The sequence below is a fragment of the Salarias fasciatus genome, chromosome 1 (assembly GCF_902148845.1).
Source record: "Salarias fasciatus chromosome 1, fSalaFa1.1, whole genome shotgun sequence".
Lineage (NCBI taxonomy): Eukaryota > Metazoa > Chordata > Actinopteri > Blenniiformes > Blenniidae > Salarias > Salarias fasciatus.
Window position 1 is genome coordinate 18,426,044 of NC_043745.1, and position 26,443 is coordinate 18,452,486.

General features: G+C 40.1%; 1 protein-coding gene across 1 annotated transcript in view; it reads left to right on the forward strand.

The window, feature by feature from the left end:
• Window positions 1-26,443, forward strand: part of csmd1a (CUB and Sushi multiple domains 1a) — a 138,913-nt gene that overhangs the window by 88,606 nt on the left and 23,864 nt on the right. The window contains exon 2 of the mRNA XM_030097344.1: window positions 1,015-1,231. Coding sequence (XP_029953204.1) covers window positions 1,015-1,231 — 217 coding nt within the window. The remainder of the gene's footprint in view (window positions 1-1,014; window positions 1,232-26,443) is intronic.

Genomic DNA, 26,443 nt, shown 5'->3' on the forward strand with positions numbered 1-26,443 from the left:
GAGATAATTGTCTTCATATCTGTTTTTAAAGCGTAAACGGCTCTCAGTGGGGAGGTTTGTCTTCCAGACACATACATTAAACAAAGAAATTAAAGGTTTGCTACCTTTTAGTATCAGTCATAATCATCAAGCACTTTCGTACAGCAACATGCTGAAAACGAAGCAAATATTGTGGCTGCAGACATGAATCTTCATTAAATTCTATGTATTCGTCGCAGTGTTGGTGGAGAAAATGCCTCAGAAATTCTATCTTTATCGTAGGTTTCATGGCAACTGTGTGTGCCTTTGTGCATCAGTAAGGATTTACATTGCTTTCGGCCTGTTCAATGACAGGAGAACATTTTTAGGGCTTGCATAATGCTTCTTGTCTGCATGTTTCATAGTGGGAACATTTATTGTCATGGGATATTAATGAGCAAAGCAATATGATCACACGACACACGCTGTTGAAACAACACCACACAGTATGCTGCACATGCTTGAGTGTGCATGAGCGCATGTGTCATGGGCGGTTACTTCTGGTCAGACATCAGTAGACTGCTGCGGCTCCAGCGACATCAGAATGAAAAGGGGACGGGGACGTGGCGTCTGAACGTATGCCGTGCGCGCTCATCCAGGCAGTTTGCAGGGAGGCTTCATGCGGGCATATGTTGTTGTGTCAAGGGACGCTGTGAGGCATTTTGTTGGAGTTGCATGTGAGGACAGGGGCTTTTTACTGTACCAACACACAGTTAAGCTCCGCAATGGTGTCATCCTTCAAGTACAGAACCCGTTCTATTATTTTGGAAGAGCTGTACTGTTGAAATCATCACAGTTGTTTGAAGTTCTTCACTCTTTCTGATCTCTGGACAGAGCTGAGATGTTTCCAGAGCCGTGGGCTACATGTGAAGTATGCATGGCGTGAATCAAATAGATGACCTTGTCTGAATTACTTTTTTTTTTTTTTAAATGTAATTTAGGACAGAATGCAAGTTTGTAATTCTAACATGTTTTTTTCCCCTTCTCTCTTTGTAGCCGAATCATGTGGCGGCGTCGTCCAAGGTCTAAACGGCACCATCGAGTCGCCTGGATTTCCCCACGGCTATCCCAACTACGCCAACTGCACGTGGCTGATAATAACAGGGGAGAGGAACAGAATCCAGCTCACCTTTGTCACATTGGCACTGGAAGAAGACTTCGATATTGTATCAGTCTATGATGGACAGCCTTCGCCTGGCAACCTAAAAATGAGGTTAGATGTTTTTCTATAATTTGGAGTCTGATCTTTAGTCCCCTCTCTGTCTGTTGCTCTGTGTCTCTCCTCCCTTCTGTCTAATCTGTTTGGACTCGTGCAGTCCTGACCCTGCTCTCAGACTCACCTCATCTCTCTGCTGGAAACAAAAACTTGACATTTGTACTGTAGCATGTTTCTTCTGACATCTGAGTTTCAACCTTTTTTTTTTCTTTTTTTTTCTCCCCTAAAAGAGCAGTGACTGTCAGTTTTAATTTGACTTGATTTTTCATGGTGGGAAATACTAGCTGGACAAAATTAATTGAGATTCAGCAAAGCAGACACTGTGACAATTCAGCAAGACGACCGTTTTATTGTCTGCCTAAAAACTCTATATTCAGTCCACTGGGAAAGAGAGTGTTATATCAATTTAGATATGATTTAGTGCAGGTGAAAAGGCAGCACTTTTGTTCAACTTTGTAAAATATTTTCTGGTTCATATTCTGTTCTTGAAGGCATGGATACGACTGCTTGCAAAAGTATTTTGCCAGCGTTTTCCGTTCGTTATTGACTTTATACTGGCACTGAGGCAAGGATGCAGCCTATTAAAGGAACTCTCCGATGTTGTTACTAATGACCAGTTCACAATACAATCCTTTGTGTTTATCTTTGCAGATATTAGAGTGAATATTGACGCAGTGCATGTAACACCTTGAAAAAAGCTGCAAAGCGAGTACTCATGTAGGTAAAATACTTAATGCTTTGTGCTGTCAGAAAGAATAAGGTCAAGCAATCATTTCTCAGATACTCATGTTTATGTCAAACTGACAACTTCACCTACATTTGAAATATGTTGCTCTGAATAGACGTGCCACGTTGGCTTTGCCTGACATGGAAAGTTCAACACTGTAATTTAGACTTCAGGAGATGACAATAAATCATAGCAGCACATGAATAAGTATAGTATAACTTGTGTTTTGTGCCAGTGGGAGGTAAAGGCTGCGGATTGAGTTAAAATGACTCCCAAACACTGAAAACTGGGAATGACAGAAAATATCCAGTTTTTTTTTTTCTTTTTCTTCTTACGTGTCATATTTTCTTTTGGCTGTTAAAGATGTCAAACAGGGTAAATAGAGTAATATCAATAAAAGAGCAACATAAGCAACAGAGGAGAAAGTGTCTAAAGGCCATTAGATGCACTTTGTGTGGGATGACGCAAACCAAATCGATTTTTATGATACACAATTCAGCACTGATTCACGAACTCCAAAGCTGTGGTTTTGAGGCTATTTTCAGCATCTGATGACTGTTGAGCTGTGGAGGAGACTATTCTTCATATGTTCTTTTTTTTTTTTTATTTGTGTATACTAAAACACTTCTAACTGGAAAAAAAAAACAGCTAAAAGCTTGGACGCAGTTTACTGGACTTGGTGATTCAACACTTCAAAAACCCCCCACAGAAAAGAAAACGCTCAGGCTACTGTTCTGCATTGTTTTCACTCCAGCAATTCATTTCTATGTATTTATTTATTTATTTTTTTTTTTACCGCTATCTTCATTCATTTACCCTTTCACCATTTGCACTTTAGTTTGCCCAATTTAGCAGTCAGATACCGTTTAACTCAGTGGTATTAATTCCTCTCAGATCTTTTATTCAGTCAGACCACAATATCTGCCGTAAGTGTCTGACTATAAGCCCCTATTTTTTCCCCCATGTCTGGAACTCTGCGGCTTTTACAATGATGCGACTTATTTAGGGATTTTTACAGTTTCAACAAGCTTCAGTGACGATCAGGTGTCACTATAAGCCACAGGGTGTCAGTAGTGTCTACCAACACTTGGGATGGAGCTTTTCAGGTAGAAAGATGAGAAGAAGAACCGGGACGTGTTAAATAAAGGATTTGAAGTTAGTGCCAGCATGCGCACACCCTCAGCAGGTGTTTCTGTCATTGGATGTGGTGGTGAGATTTAAAACAACAGTAGTTTATGTTAACAAAGAGTAACAAAGAGTAAAATGCACAGTTTAAAAGAAAAAAACAAAAAAAAAAACAACCCGTCACATTTCCACGCTGCAGATCCGACTAAAAGCCAAAACAATCGCTGCTGAGCAGAAGATTGAGGATTTTAATGGACCATCGTGGTGTCTCAGATTGATGAGGAGAAAAGGCTCGTCAGTCAGGGCCCGGACGACTCTCTGTCAGCACCTCCCTCCCGACTACGAGGAAAAAGTTTCCTGCTTCATGCAAGTTGATTAAAACAAAGATAGCAGAGCATTCCACTGCACCACACGACACCGTAAATATGGACGAGGTTGAGACGAAGCACTTCAACCCCGACACCCAGATGGAGGTCTTCAGTAGTTTCAGTGCGCAGGAGGAGGATGACAGCGATGAGCCACTTTTCTGGAAGGCTGATGTATTTTTCTTTTTTCTTTTTTCTTTTTCTTTTTTTTTATCAGGTGTGCTTAATAGTCTGACATTTTTGGTTTTGATTAATAACGGTGCATGCACTGTTAGAAAAATTCCTTTTGCTTTGTCTGCATTTGTGTTTTTCGCATTTGTAGAAGCCCGAACAAATCAACACCACATTTAGAAAGCTAAAGGATTTTAGTTTTTTTTTTTTTTCATGTAGATTCTATTAATTCCTTCATTCAGCAAAATGTCACAGATCACAGAAGAAATTATTTTTTTATTAGCCAGTGAGACTTTTGCCTTTTCTCTCCTGAATCTCTTGCTGGTTCAATAATCTGAATTATTGACCAGTTACTTGCTTCACTTGCCTGAAGGTCACCAGGGCCAATGTTTCACTGGATAGCTTGAAGAAAATGGTCTAACATCAGTGAAGAATTAGTTAAAAAGAGAATAGTTACAGCTAAAGATCTGTGAGAATAATTAAACCAAACAATCTAGATAGGAAATAAAAGACCATTCTCAGTAAAGACTGCTTTTCTGTATCTTCAAGGATATATTCCCAGATGAAGACATTCACACTGCAATATTTCATGAGCTTATTTTTTTTATATATATATACACATTCAGAGTTAAATATGACAACTTAATCAGCATGCATACAGTCTCGGTTTAACAGCTCTACCTAGTGGATAATTATAATAGAGAGTGAGTTCTCTCTTGGTCGTCAAACATGTGCAAGGAAATATCAGCCACTGATGTGCTGGCAGCATCTCTTTCTGGTGAGTGGTAGGCCTGTAATATTGTTGCAAAAAAAAAGGGCAGAGAGAACAGCATCTGAAGAGCTGGCAAACTGTAGGAAGATTATTCATAGTGCTCCGCTTGTGTGTAGGAGGGATGAGCTGGGAATGCACCGAGTTGTGTTTGAGCCTGCTGGTGCTGTTATGGATAACAGTGGGTTTTTCCTTGAAAACACTACATAGCTGTATTATATGTCAGCATTTGAGTAGCAGATTTTTTTTTTCTTTCCTTTTTTTTTTTTTTGTTTTTTTTTTGTTGGATGTGTGAGAATAGAGTTGACTATAGAGAGTGGTGGATTTGTGTGGAGGCTTGCTGTGAATCCTTTTTTTATGCACAATGTGTTTATGTCAGGATCTTTTGTCTGGTTCTGTGCTGAAAAAGCCATAATTTTATAAACAAAAAAGTCACATTTATTTATGAAGATGAAATAAGAGGGCAAGACAGGATCCAGGATTAAAACAATATGCTGTATTTTGAGAAATGACTCCTAATTACACTTTTCTGCAGTTGCAGTGATACAGTTTGTCATTAATTATAATCACTCAAACAAATGTAAACATAGTCCACAGTGCTTCAGACTGTTATTAAAATAACATCTGGTGTCAATCAAAGCTGGTTTGAAAGAAACACTGTTGAGTTCCTGCGTGATCTCTGGGTATTTGCCAGATGCTGCCGATGTTAACTCACATTTAATCCAGTATATCTGTTTTGGCACATAATAACTTGAAGTACACAGATGTTTGGTTTCATTACTGCAGTATCCTACCCTGTTTGCTGTTATCGTTGGGCAAAAAGAAAATGAGAGCGGGAGAGAGGGTGAGTTTGTGCTGTTTGGCCTCACCGATCCGCGGTCAGATTCTTTCTCAAGATAGGTTGACTCAAGGGACTACTTCACCGCACGGTTTCGCTCAGCTATTTAAATGTTTTTTTTTTCTTCCTTTCCTCTCTTTAAAAAGTCAAGTCTAATTTGTCAGTATAATGAGTCTGAACGTTTGCTTAGATTCTTTAAGAAAAATATCAGATATATGAAATTTGAAGAGAAAATTAAATCCTATTAAAAGTCGTGACTGCCTGGACTTGTTAAGATATTCTCATCAATTCTTATGTGTTTCCTAAGATACTCTGATGTTCTCATCATAAACTCAAGGCTTGCAACATTCTTTTGGTTTTGATTATTACCTTATTTTACCTCCCTGACGTGTCCTGATGCGTTCATGTTTGAGCAGGGATTCAAGGATACTTTCTTGTGGCCTTTACAGATCCTGACCTCCAGTTCACTGTAATTTGTTATAAGAAGAACTATTCATTACATGCTGTTAAAAAAACAAAACAAAACAAAAAAAACAAAACAAAACCGTGCAGTAGATAACTACTTTGGCAAGTGAGCTGACAAGAGGTGGCGTCTGCAACCTTTCGTCAGCCTGGTGGCTGTGTCACTGACAGTAATTAGCCTTGGAGTTATTCAGCACACAAAATACAGGACAGCCAAGTTTTTCATGTCCTCACGGCCATCGATGGGAAATATCAGTTGAAGATTAGCAGAGTATTGCACTGTGATTAAATTTATGGCAAAAAAAAGAACAAAAATTAAAAAAAAATCTCTTTTCAATCAAATAACTAAATGCTAAATTAATTAATCATTACAGTATTATAATTATTAGGGATTTTTTTGACTTTCACATATCCTTTTTTTTTTCAATACTCTCACCAATTAAACAATGAAGAACCTTTGCAGGGAACATGCTGAAAACATTTTAGAATTTTTATACAAACCTTAGAAGTCCTTGATGGATTGTGTCCTTTTGTAACTGAGACAAACACGATCATTTAGAGAAAAACACTCTTCGGTTTCACTCTATAACTTCACTGATCCCTTCATCATATTCTGTGTGTTTGTTTTACATGTTCTCTGCTGCAGATTGATATGAAATCTATCCTACGTCTTCTTGAAAAGTGACATTTAGTTCACACCTGCCTGGAAGTTTGCAGACACCATCCCGTATCTCGAACTCTGTTGTGGGTGGAATACAGCAGCATGGAGAAAACAAACAATAATTAGATTGGTGGGTTCACTTCTTACAAATCAGAAACTTTCAGCAGGAAGGAGCAGGTGTAGTGAGGATGGGGAGACGGTGCAGCGAGTTACTGCAGTGAACTCATCCCCAACACCATTAAGATGAAGTGACTGAGCTGGCCGGCCGAGGCTCGCTCTCTCCCCAGCTCAGGCCTTCTGTTGATGTTAGCATTTCTTTGAATGGTGCAGAAATAGCTGAGGACGGGCAGCATAGTGCTGTATTGAAACCACTGGCCGGCCGTCTTCTGTGCCTCAGGGTCCTCCCTGGTGTGTGTGTGTGTGTGTGTGTGTGTGTGTGTGTGTGTGTGTGTGTGTGTGTGTCACTGTGGGCAAAGCTTTGGCTCGACTCCAACTGGGTGTTACTTGCTTTCAAGACACGCTCCCATTTTTGCATGTAAGATACCGACTTATGTTTCTACATAAAACATTTCACCCTTTCCATATAAGAGCTGAATTCAATTATCCTGCTGTTGCCTGCTCTCAGTCTGAGCTCCGCAAGGGCAATCGTCAGTCGGTTGACCTCAAACCTTCTCCTCCTCTTAGCTTCTGGCTGAATGGCCCGAGACTCGCTGATATGAACCCATCACGCTGCCCACATGGACAGTGGGACGGAGCCAAGAGGCGCTTACTGCCCTCTCTTTGCTCACAAAGAGGAGCGCAGAAGACACAGGATGAATCTTTCTCTGGCAGCCACCCCTCTAACTGCCCTCGGACCTGCTATGTGGGGAACGCTGCAATCTCATATATATAAAAGAAAAAGGCTGACCCGGCATCTATGTTCTCTTCTTACCAGCAGCAGCAGCAGCAGCAGCAGCTGTGCGTCAGCAGCAGTAACTACTCCATCCCACTCGCTCTGACGACTGATGTCAACAGTGTGAAAAAAAAAAAAAAAAAGATTTTCAGAACTGAGATGTTTCTCTCAGACAGACAATATCGCCTGCTCTAACCCAGCATCTCATACAGTGGAAGGAAAAAACTGTGTTTTTCTCGATTGTTGCTTCAAGTGCACCAATTCTCCTATCGTCACAAATCTGGACGATATTTCAAATAGTACAGAGGGATATAGTATATTCTTAAGGAATACTGACCGAAACGTCTACTATGACAGAAGCAAAGTAAAGACGAGTGAAATGTTGCGGTAGCTTTCACCTTTCTGTACCTTCATTGTGAGATCTGTCTCCACTGGAGTCCATTTGAGCCGAGCTTCACCTCGCCGTCCTCTCTGTGCGACACTAACTAAAATAAAACCTTTTTACGGCTTCCACTCAGACTGCAAGGTGTGTGTCTCTGGTGGAGTTTCAGATTACTCCAAAGAGTTTCTGTTTTGCACTTTCATTAAACTTAGTCTGCTTTTGAAATACAGCGTTGTTTTTTTCCTTAAGGAGACGTTAATATTGACCGTCTGCGATGAAGTGTTTGTCTTGTGTCCTCAAACGACATTATGATCAGCATCATGTACACTGAAACCAAGAGAAGAGAAACATCACTTTTCATCTTTTTAGTGTCTTCAGGAAAATACAAATGACATAATCCTCATGAGGAGGGCAGGGAATTAAAAGCATTGTCCTTCAAGGAAAGACGCTGCTCTCTGGGTGGAGGTGTATTTTGTCTCCATAAAATCTGTCAACACACTCATAGCTCTATCTGAAATATAGGTAGGAAAACTGATCCCACATTAAGGTAATCGTAAACCTGGTGGTTATACGAGGTCTGTAATGGTTCAGCTGAAGTTCGGGTGAACTGGTTTATTCTAGTATTAGTTAAGGTTAAGTTTAGTGTAAATCCTCGCGCTCAGAAGTGACAGTGCTGGGTGTGTATTTGAATATGAAATTATAACATTTCTGATTATATTCAAGGTGAGCACAATGTCTCAACATAAATTCTTTACCTCGAAGCTAACATCCAGTACATTTTACAAAGCACTGAATTTCGCTCAACACAATACAAACACATTTCCAAAACCTTCAAGATAGCAAGCCAAAAAGAAAAAAAAAAACCTGTGTGAAAGAAACACCTGTCTTACTTTATCTCAAAAAGAGAAATAAATCAGTGGTGCAGATTAAGGCAGGGGAAGTGCTCTAGAAGATAAGAGCAGCAGCACCGAGACCTTTGTTCCCACCTGAAGTGGCCGAGGTGGGATGTAGGTGTGGAGATGATCACAGAAGTATTTAGAAGCCAACTTTTGAAGAGACTTTTAGGTCGCAGGGAAACACTCTAAATGTCACGCGGACCTTGATGGGGAGCCAGTGGAGGGGCTCCTGGGTGGCAGCGCGCTGGCTGCCAGAGCTCCGGCCGCGCGGTAACCCTGGCAGTAGCAGAGTTATAGACGTATGGGAGTCTGTCCAGGCTTCTTTCACGCTGTCCAAATAGGTTTCTATTACAGCCTTGCAGATAAAATATAACAGATGTATAAATGAGGGTGTCTACAACAGAGTTAGTAAGGGATGGCTTGTACATCTCAGATGAGGGGAAAAAAAAAATCAATTTTGTCAGTTTTACAAAATGTGGCTCAAATGGGAAGTGGAATCAGCAATCACTCAAATTGCAGTCGAGTGAGACGTGGGCAGGTGAAGCAGATATCAGTCAATGTAAGTATTTCATGTTTCATTTGATGGACGTCCATTTAATGTAGGCTGATGATGAGTGTCAGAAGAGAGAGGTGATTTAGTGCCACCGTAACAGAATTCACAGTGAGGTCCAGCGTATCTCATTATCTGCATGCACACCCTGAAAAATAACTGTCCGAGCACTGAGCCTTGGACTAACCCTCAGTTTATGAGGGCAAGAGAGAACTGCACTTTTCCAGTTTGAAGAAATGCCATGCTGAAACTTGAACCTTGACCAGATTATGTCAGGGTGCTTCCTCATGCAATGCAGAGAGGTAAAACTGAATGATGCTGTTACCAGAGCCTGAACTGATTACAGTGAGGAGGTAGTTTTTCACTTTCACTATGTTGGTGTCTGTACTTTGCCTTGTTCTGAAAAGTGATTGTGCCATTTTTGTAAATATCATAAGTTAAAAAAAAAAAAAACCTTGAATCAGTTTTTCATGAAATTCTCTGTCTGTGCATTAAATACTTAAAAAAATAAGAAAAAAAGAATGTTTCACCATATGTGGTTTTATGGGTCTTATGCCTTGTTCCTGTGAAGCAGGGAGATATTATGGAGTCACGTCAGAGGGTTCAGCGGGGCAAACCATTGACATTCTCACTGTCATGCACCCTGCAGCGCTCATGTCAGTGGCTCACTGTGTTTTTACTGCCGCTGCGGTACATGGGGCGTTTGCACAAGTAGTTTGTCAGGCACAACTTGAACCTGTAATTTCATAAGTTAAGCGGTACCCTTTTGATCCCAGTAGGATGATTTTTCTTTCTTCCTTTTTCTTTTTTCACCTTTTATTTGACCTTTTCCGTTCGGACAGTCCCTTAGAAGACCACAAACTTCATGCCATCGTATTTAATGTAATTCAAACAGCGTGCCAAGATAACTGACCTTTATAAGTCAAAATGAAGAGATCAGTTATTTGTTTTTCAAACTCTGAAAGAATTGTGGATCCAACACAAGAATAAACACAAGAATTTTAAAACAACCATTCCTGGTTTAGAAATATTGTTCAATAATGCTTTTATGCATAGAAAACTTCCTAAATGGCACAATTTACATTTACATCTGAAGCTCATTTGGAGGTTATATAAACAAAGTTTATTTTGAATCACTGCAAAATTCAAGTTTTCTATAACCGGTGTAGTTTACAGTTCTTAAATATGCAACACACACCGTAATTAAATTTACCACTGATCCTTAGAGGCAGAACACTTGCTGTGCATCAGACTTCATTTCATCAACAGATGCAACGCTGCATGTTGCTGCAGGACTCACAGAGGTGAAAAAAAAAAAAAAAAAAGACTGTCGATTGCACAACTGTGCTGGGATAATGACTGACAGTCAACGTCTGACTGATCACCGTTCAGGACAGGAGATCAGGAGATGTCAACAACAGCAGCAAAGTGGCTCTAAGTCAGCAATAAACAGAATAAAGGTCACATACAGAGGAAATTGAGTTTCATGCAGACACTCAGATGTGATCCGAAAAACAAGCAGGCAAAATTTTATCTGCATTTATTCAAACAATCTAAGGCATGGCAGCTGAAAATCACATCATGTTCACAGAGGCACGAGCAGTTAAATGTTTGACTTTAACGTCTGATTAGCTCAAACAGACCAAAATAACATATATGTACCAATAGTTGATCTTCCTCTAACTGATGCAACCTGATGTAACTTTAGCAGCACTTCATGAATAAATCAGTCATTAGACTGAGCTGCGCAGTGCTTACAGCTAAACCCATGTGTCACTGCAGCGATGCAATACAATCATGACTTTCTTTCACTCTGGGTCTCTATTGGCCAAGAGCCCTGGCGGGTGCCTACAAAACCTCCAACACAAACAGTCCAGAGAGGAGCACAGCAAGCGAATAAACATAACAGAAAAGTAGATGGCTACAAACTGCAGGGCAGTCTTGTAAACACCTGCAAACACCAACACTTGCTGCTAAATATTATTTTTTGAAATGTACCATTGAAAAACTGCAATACATTTTGCATAATTCGAGAAAGTCGCTGCAATGCAAAGTTCAGTTTTAACTAAATCTAACAAGTCCATGAGCATGGATTTTTTTTTTTTTTTTTTTTTTTTTTTTTTAGATCGATCGGCATCAGTTGCTTTTGCTGAGTAATTTTGAAAAAGCAGAAAAATAGCTGTTGTGAACATCTTACAGTACTTGCTACAAGTGCTCCTGCTTCTCTTCCTCCCGTCTCCAATAATGTTGACACCAGGACTCTGTCATATCATCTGAATCAGGATCCCACCTCCTGTAATGTCTCTCTGACCATTCAGAGCCCTCGCTGTATGTTTCAGGTCATTGCCATGCTGCCGCAGGATCCTTTGGCAATCAGACGGTGTAGCATGTGCACCTCGTCCGTGACCCAGATGGAGTCGGTTTAATGCAGGACTGCCTCAACAATGTTGCATGATTTTCATCTCAAGGCTTCACGCTCGCTGTTAGACGGCTTGATCTCTTTCTTGTTTGTCTTTTCACATATATCATCCTCCTCCTGCCTTAAATATAAAGCTTAGATTTTCTGCTTTGAAATACCGGAATGTCTTCGCTTTGTTTTCCCTCCGCACAGACACTTTAGAAATGACTACACATCTTCTGAGACAGCGACAACACAGCTTTGGTTTTACAAGACTTACGCTGATTAGAACCTTTATTTTTGCAAATTCTCTCTGTGATTAACTTTATTTGTTTCTCAGACTTTGTTGTATTGACTTGACGACTGCACTGGCAGCCTTTTTCTCCCGAACTGTGTATTGGATACAACTGATCAGGTTTTGGCAAAGTGCCACGTGTCGCCACCATATAAAACCTCTGACACTTCCGGCTAGCGCTGATGTTCAATTTACAGGATACAACTCATGGAAATCTGATTATATATTCCTAAACTTTTAATTGCTGACAAATAGTTCATAGGTCATACAGTATATTTATATAATCTCCAACAGAAAAGTGTCATTGTGCATATCAGTCCTCTAACATATATACTATCTCAGTTATTTTGGGGGAATATGAAGATACAAGAGTCAACTTTCACCATCTTGTCCTCAAATTAAAATGAAAATGACTTTAAGTTTAGTTCCAGATTCAGAAATGTTCTTTAATCTGTTTTTAGCATGTACTCAGCAGCTGTATTGCGGAACATGTGTCAGTATATTCACTGCAGCCCTCTATATCATATAACAGAAATCAGAGCAACGCGTCTCTTGATGCTTCATATAAAAAAAAATGCAAAAAAAAAAAAAAAATGAAGGGATTTAAGAGAGCAGGTTTATTTTCCATGGTAAGGAGGCATGAGAAAACCAAAATCTTTGCATACACAAGGAGAAGGGTGAAAGGAAGGTCATCATAAAGGTGTTATACCTTGTTTGACGAGAGGAACAGACAAATTCCAGAGAACTGTAAAGACACACAGAGAGAAAGAGAGAGCAATAAAACCAGAGCACGAAGAGCCAAAAAGGCTAAAGTTCATGCTGTACTGTGTGTGTGTGTGTGTGTGTGTGTGTGTGTGTGTGTGTGTGTGTGTGTGTCTGTCTGGTGGAGAAAGTTACCATTCTTTCGGCGCCTTTACACAATGTAAAAACACATACACACACAATTGTGATACACACACACACATATGAAAAGAATACAAACACTGGTGTTGGGTAATTTTGGCTTCATCGGCTTCTATCTTAAACTTCCTAACTCATTTATTCTCCTGTCAAACACATTCTCTCTCCTCTTTCTCTGCTTCTGTTTCTCTTCCCTTCATTGCTTTTGTTCTTCTACCTCTGCTTTCCTGCTGCTGGACTCTTTGTGCTTCTCCCTTTCTCATCTACTTGTCTTTGCTCAGTTTCAGTGAGATTCAAATTTACACACATTTGCATGGCATTTTAGAAGCTTAAATTATAAAAAGTGATTAAAAAAGAATGTTATGATTTGGGAATATTGGGATGAGACTGTGAAAAACAAATGAGGAAGAACAAAGTGCTAGATTAAAAGATCTTTAAACTGGATAGCACACAAACATTTAAGTTTCAAAAATAAATAGTTTTTTTCTTTTAAAACATAATCTATACTCGTTTGAATCAATTCATTCAACCTTCCAGATCTGAAAACAGGATGGCAGTTTCACGGTTGCGAATAAACTGATGAAGCCAATTCATAAAAAGCAAAGCATCTTCCGAGACATTTAAACATGCACAGCTCACCTGATTCACGTGGTTTGAGATGTGAAGTTAAATATAGTGCTTACCTTCCTGAAATGAAGTGATCGCTGCACATTCTGCAGTGTGCTCTGGAGGCTCGCATCCTGCGTTTTGTGGGGAATCACAAAGGCTATCCTCGTCTTTTCTGCTTCATGATTTTATCTTCACATGATAAAGTTTTAGATCATTAACCTGAAGTCCAGTATCAAAAGGCTTCAGTGCTCTTAAAAGCATTGAGAGACTTGCCAGGGTAAGGAAGGGGATTCTCGATCAGGAAGACAAATGAGTAATGAATTATGATGGATTTCCTCTGTTCTTAAATCGTATGAAGAGTTCATCTGGAAAAGAAACGAGGAAAAAAAAGCAACGGCTGCAGGATACAGTTCATGCTTCATTTTCACCCAACGTGACCTCGTGACACCAGCGAGCACACTGAAGTATTGAGCCATGCTCTCGACCTTATTGATCATCAACTTAGGAAACCTTTGTTCATTAGCATGGCCTGAACTCTCCTGAGTCCCTCGCTGGGGATTGGGTTTCAGAAAATATTCCCTTTGCAATTAGAAATCTTTAGCATTTAAGACACTTTGGTATTTAACCAATGTACAGTTTTGTGTCATCTTGTATTTATTTTTGTCTCCATATAAGCTGGATCATGATGGAAACTTGGTGAAGCTGAACTGAAACATGAAGAAAAAAAAAATCATCTGAATTTTGAGTAATGGCTTCCACCGAAGGAAATGACAAATATCAAATAAAATGCATCTCATGGCAAATTATGTTTGCCGGCATCATCTGGGGAACTCACATGAGCATACACCCACACAAACTCCAGACTACCCCCAGTAACTGCAGAGTAACATCCACACTTTTCTGAGAAAAATAGGCCAACACTAGATAACCAGGCAATGGAACTAATCCAGGAGTACCGCTAGGGAGGGAGGGAGAGAAGTAAAGAGAGGGAGAGAGAGAGAGAGAGAGAGAGAGAGAGAGAGAGAGAGAGAGAGAGAGAGAGAGAGAGAGAGAGTGGGGGAGGGATGGAGGTAGGACTGCCACACAGCACACAAAAGAAAAAAGAGACATAGGACCAGAGAGGGAACTGAAACACACACACACACACACACACACACACACACACACACACACACACACAGAGGATGCTAAAGCTAGTAGAACTAAGACCTTCTGCGGTTGGTAGTTCTGTCCGTCTGTCTGTGTCTTATTGTATTCTTGATAATTCGCTAAGCTGCTTCGACTTGTCACCAGCACATCAGAAAGTTGAGTACAGTTTTCCCAATGTGATAAGAGTTGAAGGGGCACCGAAGCTCAAACTATATGCATGATTCCTGCTGTGTACACACTTTGATCTTTTTTTTTTGTTTTGTTTTGTTTCATCCTGTATTGTGTCCAACAATCGACTGTCAGCACATTGATCCTGCAGTGTGAATAACAAATTTGTGGGTGTATTTGTCCATGCGGTGTTTAGGGGATACTCCTCTTAGTTTCAAACGCTCTCTCATCCTGTAGGTTTGAAATATAACTTTAAAAAGTGTGCAGCTGGGTGTCTTATGGAAGGTGAAATCAACACAGAACATTTACAGTAAATTGAATTACACTTACTCCTCTTGCATTGAGGCTGAAAATATTACTTTTATATTTTTCAACTATTGATTGTTGATTTTTTTTCAGGCCTTAAAGTGAATTTATGAAGGCTGTACAGATCTGTTAATTACCGTTACGTACAGAGAAATAGGTTTTTCAAAGTTCTTGTGGCTCACCCCTCAAATAGATGTATGTTGGTTGATTGCTGAATTTTCTAATGTTTTACAGACATTAGAAAATAGAAATTAGAAAATAGACATTATTGGGATATTAGGGACATAATAGGTAGTTAAAAGCTTTTTTATAATATTTACTCTTTGTCTTTGTATGTCATCTGTGACAGCCATAATGTTAATTTTTGCCATACTAATGCTCATGCTTATTTTATATTCTTAAGTATTCTTCTTTGCAGTTACAATAAATTCAGTTTATTAAAAATTCATAATTTTTTAGTCAAATATTAGCTTCTTAAGTGTTTTAGCTGAATGAGAAGTCTCATTATTTTAAGTTGTTGTCAGCTGGTTTACATTTCTTCACTCCAGCTCTCATCCCATATTTGCTGCTCGGTCAATATCTTTATCTGAGTTAACTTATTTGGCTTTAAAAAAAAAACACACACACATAAGCAAGGTCAGCTGGGACTGTAGTGACCCTCTTGTATGCTTTGAAGGACTCACCAAATACAGCCTGTTCCCCAGATTCCAGTGCAGCCCGGAGTGATGTGTCACCAGCAAAATGAAAGTGTATTATTGTCAGGAACGAAGGGGGCCGAGAGGAGCGGGCTCAGGGCTGATGCTGAGTTCAGCTGTCGGGCTGGACTGCAGGACTGATGAGAACATTTAGATGTGCAGGCCTCCCGCCTCAGCAAACACCTGTTACTGCTGAGAAACAGCAGGGGGCGAGGGGCGACGGGAGGGCAGCCGAGGCAAGGAGGGGAAAAAGGTACAGGTAGGCAAAACACGGTGGTGTGTGTGTGTGTGTGTGTGTGTGTGTGTGTGTGTGTGTGTGTGTGTGTGTGTGTGTGTGTGTGTGTGTGTGTGTGTGTGTGTGTGTGTGTGTGTGAGTGAATGATACACAATTCATAGATTCATAGAGACAACTTAAGGGAAGCTCAGCTTGAATTTGGCCACCAGCGTACAGTTCCTCCATTCTTCCATCTCTCTGTCTCTCTCTAATGCGCGCACACACACACACACACACACACACACACACACACACACACACACAGACTCCCTCCCTGTCTTACCGCTGCTAACCTGAATTCCAGTCACATTTATTCAGACATCGACAGTGAATATTAAATTTGCCAGGAATTCAGTTTGAGCCTCGTCACACAAGTTTCACTTCACTGAAACATCCGAGTTACTAATTTAGTTTGTTTTAAAAGAGGAAGAACATCGAAGCAAGTGCACGAAAACGGAGTCAGAAAATACAACGAAAAGGCGCAGAGCAGGAACTGAACAGAGAGTAAAGAGAAATTTCTAAATCAACCAAAACAGCAGAAACAATGGACCAAAACTTCAATAAATATTAGTATAGCAATTGAACAATTGAAAATGCAGTAAGTATTGATCAGTAAATCTCAGTGATAACTGAAGTGTACTGTCATTTTCATGTCATACACTGTTTTGGAGAAATGCAACACATTCAGGAAGTATTCATGAAATCCATCATGTAATGATATTCATGCTCAGGAGGTAATAAGCTTTTATCAAGCAAGAGTGAAGAGGAGCAACAAAGAACCGCGTCACGCTGACATCCTTAGCAGCCGAAGTGTGAGTTCACCAATAAAACTGTAGAAGTGCAGCCTTGCAAGAGCTGCTATTATTGTGAATGAGAATGGAAAAAGGAAACATCTTGCTTTACCAAACTGAATATAAAAGGAACTGGGAGAACAAAAAGCTGATCTTAGCACATTCGGCGAATAAACACATCTGTCTTTGTTAGACTTCCCAGTTGGGAACTTGTGCAGCCTTTGATCAACATGGTGACGTCTGCAGAAAGTTTGGAAAAAAATCAGAAATAAATTGGTCGGTTTGATCTGCCTATCTCAGCGTTTTAGTTTGATAACTGCAGACAAGCTTGGGGAGGAACGAATGTATGGAGGAATATTATTCAGTTGGGAAGCCAAAAATGTAATCTTTTATAGAACTAGGAAAATAATGTGTAGTCCAATTATAGGCATATTTTATATAAAACAAACAAACAAACAAACAAAAACAAGGATGATTAGCACAATTAAATTCAACAATCCAAATAGATCCATGACAGAAGCATGTACAGTACGCACACTCAAGTGCGAGACTTAAAAGCACAAAATCAACTTGACACAAGCACAGTTACACATTCGCCACTGGATAATAAGCCCACATTAACTTCATATCCGCAAAAGGGCTCAACGTCACAGTGGCAGCTCTGCTGTCTACATCCTGGGATTCAAACTAAAAGAAACTGAGAAACAGAGAAGACTGTGACTATAGACAGGAATACACAGCAAGCTCAAGTTAGCGTTTGCTCGCGTCCTAACATGCATGTTATTCGCCCTCAAAGGGAACTCAAGGGCTTTAGCTTGTAGGTTGTTTGATTTTAGCCTCTCTGCTTAAGTATCTTTTTCATTTAAACTTTCCATAAACCTGCTAACCTGCTAATGAGCAATTGACTTTATTTAGCAGTTTTTTTTTCAACACATTGAACAGTTATTTTTACTTTGAGAACATTTCAGAGACAGACAATGAGCAGAAAAGTGCAAAAAAAAAAAAACATTGGTAATTTACACTCAGTCATTAATTGAAAGACTTGACACAGCTCTGCTTCTTCTTTGGGTTTTCTGTGTAGTTTATGCATTTTTAAATCTGGAAATTACATAACTTTTCAGCTAGAGGTGGTTTTAGCTGCACCAGCTGACTTTCATATATGTTAGATTCATTACACACAACTGAAGTAGTTCAAGCTTTTTATTGTTTTAATATTGATGATATTGGCCAAAAAGTAAAGAAAAACCAAAATCAAAACCAAAATTTGGCCAAAATCATCACTATCAAATCAATATTAAAACAACAAAAGGCTTGAACTACTTCAGTTGTGTGTAATGAATCTAACATACATGAAAGTCTAATGTTTATCAGTACATTACAGAGAATAATGCACTTTGTTACAATATGATAATTTTTTGAGAAGGACCTGTGTAGACAGGTTCATCAGTGCTTTTTCATGAGACGTTTGATTCCTGCTTGGATCTGAATAAAGGTTAAATCTGCTCTAAAATGACCATGTAAACACCTGAAAACTTTGTTTGGAATTAAGGTTAAATCCATATAAATCGGCCGGTTTATTCTACTTTCAGAGTGGAATTCTATTCAAAATAGGTGCAATTTTATTCCGGTCTTTCTATGCATGTTTGTCTGTTACAATGATGCAATATTCCAAGATGGCGGTCTACGGTTCGGCTCGTGTGGAGACGACTTATTTAACAGGAGCTTTAGAGGACATGAGTGGATGGACGGCTGCTTAACAACGTGGACGTTTTCGAAGCTGTAGCATCAAAGTTAATCGAGGAAGAAAGGAGAGAAAAATCCCCGCCAAGATGCTTTGTTTACTTTTGGTAGACATAAGTACGTTACAGTACGGCTGGTGGGGTTCGACGTTCGTTCACTGTAAAGTAAATTCCGTACTTAATAAACCACTTTATTGCAGTCCATTCAGTCGTATTGTACGTGCACGCGTACATCACACGCACAAAGAGAGACAGAGAGAGAGAGAACACAACATATTTTGTGTGTTAAATTGAAAGCAGCAAGTCATTTTGAGTCACAGGGCTCAAGTCAAAGTGCAGTCACAAGCCATTGCTGTTCAACCCCAAGTCGAGTTGAAAACCTTTTAAAAATGTTCGGGTCAAATTCATGACTCAAGTCTAAGTCATGTGACTGGAGTCCGCAACTCTGCTAATTCTTCATCATTGAGACTCTGTGTATGCAATAGTTAAAAATAAGAATTGGCCATGAATAGAAGTGATGACCCAGAACTTAATTGATCATGAACTATAAATTTCTTTCATAATTTTTAAATCACTATTAATGACTGGTGTGTGTCAGCGCTGTTTTCCATTCTTGTTTCTGTGGATTTTTTTTTTTTTTTTTTTTTTTTTACAGAGCTGCTTTTAATAGGCCGTGTCCACATTCATTGTTAATGTCACAGCTGTTTCCAAAGTTCAAAATGTGTGAAGCATCCGTTATCTATTTTAAATGTAGGCAGACATGGAACTAATAAATGTTTCATTTTAGTCATGATTACTGCAAGATAGAGAGTTGCCAGTATAAATTTAGAATAACTTATTGGAAAACATTTGATCAAGATGTAAGAATCTAAACAATATATGCTGTATGTGTACTACTGTGTAAATAAATGTTACCTTTGTTTGCAATACTTTTGATTAAGTACAGTGCAGCAGACAGTGCTTTCCATGTTAGAAACAGAGGCCCTCCCTTCAGCCACAGACCTACGATCAGTGGAATGGGGGTCTGTGAAGGGTGAATGGACAGGATCTCACTATGTGGGAAAAGCTAAATAGAAAGATATGAGTGTCTCTCATCCATGCATTCAACCAGAAAACTTCTGGTTTCAGTTTTCATACCATGGCGTCCGTCATATGACCAGCATCTCTAAGAAAACATCTGTATCTGGGGTATAATGATGTACTGGGAGACGTGGAAATAATGGCATCACCCCCTGAAGGGTTCTGATGTTGATATCATGGAGTCTGTTTGGAGTTACTCGAAGAGACAGAAGAATCTGAGCCAGTCTATATCCAAACAAAAACTGTGATTGGCTCTGAAAGGCGCTTTCAGAAGGATACATATTCAGCAAGAGCCAAGATATTTGTTTTCTTGTAATATTAAGTGAAGGAACAAAGTTACTAATGGCCAGAACATTTCATACTTTAAAAAGAAACTCAAGTGCAGAACTCCTGGGAGGAGATTTGAGGAAAAAAAGAGTAAATGTAGGTGACTGTTGGCTTTGTTATTTGGTAATCATGGCCACTTCGAATTTCCGGTCAGTCAGTACAGTAGTTGTTGGACTCAACATGAGAAAAAGATTCGGTGGTGATGATGTGTTGAGAACAAGCTGCAAGAACTCCTAACCCAGGGCTAGGACTGCAAAAAAAAGAGCAGCTTCATTCTTTTCTCACAGCTAGAAGTGAGAGGACACATTCCTCTGTACTTGCAGAGAATGTACAGACATACGATCTGTGTGTCATGGCTCTGCAGCAGCATGTGGCCCTCAAGGCAATCTGTAGGGAGTTATTGTAGCTTTTGAAAAGAAAAAAGTTTAAATACATATTTTTATGCTTAATTTTAATGTTAATCTTCTCTCAAATGTGAAAAAATATGGTGCACAAGAGGAGGAAAGGGTCAGCAGTTTGTCAGCTGCTTTCCATCCTTTTCATATCACCAGACGTCAAGGGTAGAAAAAGGGTAATGATGAACAGCTGGAACAGTCACATCAGCTCGAATGCCTAAAGCTAAACATCGAAAACAACTGAGCAGTTAAGAAAAAAAGGTCAAATGAACAAGCTTGTCACATGTGCCTGAAACTTTTGCACAAACTTTCATTTTTTTTTTCCCCCACAGTTCATCTGAATAGAAGTGCGATCCGAAACTAAATAATGATCTTCCTGTTGATAAGGTCCTCTTGATTATTCTCACCATCCACATGATGCTGAAATATTCATGTGACTGCTGTTATGTAACGGCCCCGCAGTCTGATTCACATGTAGCGAACTACACCAAAACAATGACTTTTCTGGGGGCATAAATAAATTATCACATTGCACATATTCCCTGTAAGAGCCGGCGCTGAACTATCAGCTGGGATCCACTTAAATTGAGATATTCAGTTCACAAGCTCTGTATAGTAACAGCTATTTCTAACTATCTCTTATTTAGTTCTATCCCTTAGGGTTAGTGGTGATTTATATTTTACATTTCAAAACATCATACTTCATAAGCCGTAATGCGTGCAGGCATTCAGACAGGGGGCCGCTGGCGCTCCTTTGCACACTGGCTGACTGGCGGACTAACCGACTGGCTGAGTGGCTGGCTGTCATTTTCAGAACATCTGAGCTGGCATGTCTCCAGAAAATCTCCTGCTGATTTTGCTGCCCTTTGGGTATTTGCTGAGTAGTAATATGGAATCTGCGCTTCCTGAAAATACGTATTTAAAAAAAAAATGTTTGTTTCAAAGACATCAAGGTGGAAAGGCTCACTAGGAAATAGCCAGTTTGAAATACCTCCAAAAGAGACTGTGTGTGTGTGCGTGCGTGCGTGCCTGCGTACGTGTGTTTGGATACATCAAAGTACAGAGACGAAAGCATTTTGACATATGAGGTAAAAACCCAAATGATGCTCTCTGCTTTTTCAGATTTGCGCTTTATTCATACATCAGGAAATAACAGTGCTTTTCATGCTTTGTGTGTGATTTTTTTTTCGTGCTAAGTGGCTGACCCAGAGTGCCACTTTATGCAAAAACCAAGAACTTTTTTTTTTTTATTTGCACCCTTGAAATGTGAAAATCAAGCTAAGAAAACTCAGCATGGTCAGTTTATTAAAAGCTTTAGATATGAGTTCCTTAGTCTTTCATCCAATAAGAACTTTGCAAGCTGGATTTTTGTGATATTTTTTCCCCCCACTTTTATTTCATTTTGCATTGGGGGAGAAAATAATTTAATTCATCTCTCACTGTCAGAGACCTGGAGACTCTGATAAGCTTTCTTCCTTTTGTCCATCTCTTCTATCCCTCTCTCTGTCCTTGCTTGCCGAGTCTCTCTCGTTAACCTCTCCTCTGGCTTACTGTACTTCTGTCTCACCTCTGGCTTGCCCCCCCAAAAAATATTGATATGACTTTGTTTTCAATTCTCCACTCATTTTAACCTCTTGTCAACGCCGCCTTTTGTCTGCCTCTGCTGTCTGTCCCCAGTGAATATATTTACTTGTTACATTAGCTGCTCTCTGCTCTTTTAATTTGTTTGGACAGTGTGTTTATTGTAAAGCGTCTTTGTCCTGCTTTGACATTTTATGTTTTCACCTTCTGTGTACGTACATGCAGGATACAAGTGTTGTGGATTTCATGCTTTCAATAGTGAAGAATGTTATATTGACTTGAAATCATTTCAAGTCCACATTCCACTGTGGAGAAAAAGCAGCTTTAAGAGCTTTAAGTTGAAAAATACAATAAAAGCTTGATCCTCGCTAACAGTAGAATGATCTTTCCACTGTTGTAATCATGTTATTTGTTACATGCGCTTTTCCTACTGTGACAGGTCAGCATGACTTGACTTTCCAGATCAGGTGTGTAAGTCGTGTCAGGTTCAACATCGCTGAAACATGTGAACCATCGCCGTGAATCACAGGGCTTTGTGATCACAGACCAGCCTGCTGATGTGGCGCATTCAGTGTCCTCTTTCATAACGTTGCTACTTAGGCTTCCATTCAACAGGCCTCAGCCAAGGCTTTCTGTGAAGATGAGCCTGCTCTCATTCATTCGGGATGCTAATAAATAATCTTTCTTTAACTGCTTCAGCAGAGAGTAGCACAACGTGTTTTCAGTCCTCAATAAAGCTTTATTTCTATGATATTGTCATATTTATAATTGTTTGGAGACAGTAAAAAAAAAACAGTATGGTGGGTGTATTTAAATGTCAAATTTGCTTATGTGGGCTGCCATTTGTGGATAATTGGAACAGTCAAACCCGTAGTTGCTACGAGTGTGTATAAGTGTATGTGTCCACACGTTCATGTGTGAGAAGCTGTTGAAGTTGGTGGATTTGTCTCTGCTAATTTGGTGGATTTTCTTAAAAGGACAACACTGTGATTACAGTGGGATGAAGTTAGCTCAGCTTCTTCATGTCACAAACAGTTTCTATTTCATCTATTCCTTTGTTAGAATTGTGCACAGCAATAATAGCATGAAGATCATGCAAATACTAATGTAACTGTCAGGATTTTCCTGTATTTGTGAAAGACCTCAGTGCCGAGGAAAGCGTATTTACCTTGGAGCAGACTTTATTTTGACTCCTTTGCCAGTGAGCGAACTAATCTCACTCATGGATGTACCTTCAAACTGCTCTCCGATACATGAAAAGAGATTCGTGAGTTTGCTTTTCTTTGGATGAGTGGAAAAAGAAGAAAAAAAAAAAAGAAAAAGGTACGGTTCTCCCAAAAGTGAACTGAGAGTCCCATATCAGCCGGTGAGTCAGCATGCTTTGCATATTTTTAGCCCTCTGGCCAATTGTAGCAGAGCATAGCACCTGGCCTGACTTCAAATTTATGAGGTGTTTTTTTTTTTTCCATTTAGAGGATGGAAAGGTTGCCATAGTAACTATAGATGAGTTGTGATAATGGATTGACAGCTGACGGATCAACGCCAAAATGACTTGTCACACAAAGACCATCCTGGTAACAGATTCCTCTCACACTTTGTCTTCTGATAAAGATATATATTTTTTTTCAATGTACACCGGCTCTGTGGCTTTAACTCTCTGTTAGCACACAATTCCTATCATGAAACTGACTTTGGAGTTTATATAAGACTGTTTATGCCTCAAAACGATTTGAATTTCAAAGAAATTTGAGTTGGTCTCCTTGAGAAAGGAAGGCTGAAGGGAAGTGGAGGAGAGAGCTGGAAAATGGAAATAAGCAGAGTTCAGAACAGATGGAGAGGTGAAAAAGAGAGTAACATTGAACAGCGTCAAACACTGAAGAACACTGAAGGTTTGGAAAAAGTGGAGATGTCGCAAATGAACACAAGTGCAAAATGATTCATGAAAATGTCTTCAATGCAATACTAATTTTAGATGTGTGTGTGCTGAAGGGGACTGAAGAGGGCAGGTACTGTACTGAAATGGGAATAATTAAAGAAAGAGAAGGCAGAGGATGAGAAAAGTTCAAAGAAAAAGATTTAATCACTTTTTAAACTGTTGCATGCTTAACAAGTAGTAATTATTTTACTTTTTCTCTATTACACTGCAAAAACAGCCCTACTAGAAATAAGCTAAATGTTCTTAAATCTGGGCAAATTTTCTTGTTTTGAGCAAAAAAAATCTGCCAATGGGGTAAGCAAAATTTACTTGGCTAGAATTCTTAAAACTAGACTATAAGTCTAGCCACTTTAAGACCATAATGTGTCTTAAAACTAGAAAAAATAGTTCAAAATGTAAGAAAATTTGCTTATAACAGACAAAGAAACTTTGTCATGTAAGAAATATTTACTTAAAATAAGTGTTCTGCTTTCTTGATGAAGCTGACTTTAAGAATGTGGTACTTAATTTAAGAATTTCACTTAGTAAAAAGAAGCTTATGATGTGCACCGATCGGGATGCAAACCCACGACCTCCTGGCTGTGAGGTGGATGCTCTACCACTAGGCCGTCACTCCAGTTCTTGTACAACAATACTAAAAACAAACTACTTTTTCTTAAAGGGCCTGTATCATGCTTTTTTAGCTTGTCCAAACCCTATTATTGGCATTAACATGGTAATAGTTTATTTTTGGCGCTAAGGAAAAGTCTTTTTGTGTTAAATAAAGGATTTTCGGAGGTTAATTCTGAAACCCGGAAGAGAAAACGCTCTGTTTCACTGAAAATCCCGCCTCTCCCCCTGTGGACTTTGACTGACAGCGTACTTCAACCAATCGGAGCTGCGTTAGCGTCTCTAAGGGTGAGCTTTAGCTCTTTAGCTTTAGCTTCTCTACACGCAAAGACACGCGAAAACGTCTTTTCCTGTTAGAAACTCACCAAGCGCAGACCCTTCAGACTCTTGGTCTTGCTTGATTGTGGCTTTCAGACGATGCTTAAAGTTTATATCCGTAATCGGAGATACAAAAAGCAGCAACGCTGACTGCCGAGGGCCTGCGGGGGGGTGGGGGGGTTCCTCAGTGGAAAAGGCGAATCAGCTGCGTGCTGGTCAGAGGAGAGTGCGCGTGTTGTCTGCGCAGGGGTGGGGTGGGAGAAGAGTGGTGGGGGGAGTTCAACTTTGTGATGTACTTAGGTTTGAAGAGTTTCAAACGAGCTGTTTTCTACCCGAAGGGAGGGGCTGCTGGAGAGAGCAGCAGACTGAAAGAGATTATTCAGACGTGTGGAAGAAGGCAAATAACCTTTTGGGGGTGGTTTTTAAGGGAATTCAACTTTGGGGCATGCTTAAAACCTTAAAAAAGTGGATTTTGCATGATATAGGTCCTTTAAATGAATTCACCAGAAGCATTGTTCATTTATTAATTTTATATTCAAGCAAATCAAGACAGCTGGGAGTTTGACATCACTCCAGTCCAACAACTGCGTGTTACCACTCTTGGCATTTGGTTGTTTGGCATCTTTTATGATCCTCCAGCATTCACTTCCATGGACACTTTGTTTTCCGACTTGCTTTTAAAAGTTCAGATTTTAGTTGACTTCAGTTAGTCTGACTTTAGTCTGACTTTAAAGGGCAACTTCGGTTTTTTGACATCTGGACCTTATTTCTACGTGTGTGCATGCTCATATACTCCCTCAGACAAACATTGTGCAGCACGGAGTCCTTCGAAGTTATTTAGATCCAACCGATTTAGCCACACTTAGCGGGGGCCACGCAAGGGAGCTTCAGCGCGGGACATAATCTCTGCAAAGTCGCTCATTTTGGCTGTATTTTTTCATCCATCGCCAGTGTTATCATAAAGTCACCTCGTCTACCGTCTTCAGGTGGGTCAGCTCAGCTGACGAGCTGACAGTTTTCACTAACTTAGCCACAATTAGCTAAGATGGGAACGTCGCGGAGCTCCTCTCCCCAGCAGAGAGGCACTTTGGCTGGGCCTCGGCTGTCACGTTGCGCGGGCGTCTGACTTCCAGGGCCGAGTTGGTCCGAGTCGGGGCCGAGGTGGGTAAACGGCCCGGAGCTTGCTCCACGGAGTCTCCGGAGGTCTTCAGGCCGGCCTGGCCGCACCGTGCGCGGGCCGCGGTGCACGCAGGGACCCGCCGCGTTCCGCCTGGATGTCTCTCCTCACCGAGGGTCTCCGACGTGACAGCCGAGGCCCAGCCAAAGTGCCTCTCTGCTGGGGAGAGGAGCTCCGCGATGTTCCCATCCGAGCTAATTGTGGCTAAGTTAGCTGAGCTGACCCACCTGAAGACAGTAGACGAGCTGACTTTATGATAACACTGGCGATGGATGAAAAAATACAGCCGAAATGAGCGACTTTGCAGAGATTATGTCCCGCGCTGAAGCTCCCTTGCCGTGGCCCCCGCTAAGTGCTGCTAAATCGGTTCTTAAACTTAAACTTCTCTTAAACTTCTGAAGGACTCCGTGCTGAACAGTGTTTTCTCTGAGTGAGTATATGAGCATGCACACACCTAGAAATAAGGTCCAGATGTCAAAAAACCGAAGTTGCCCTTTAAGATGAGTGTACATCAGGTTATGGTTGTGTTCATAATGTCACATGTGAAGCTTGTTGTCAGTGTTGACACAGTGAATAAAAACAGATTAATTCAGACTTTAATTGGTGTAGTTTCTTGAATTGAGA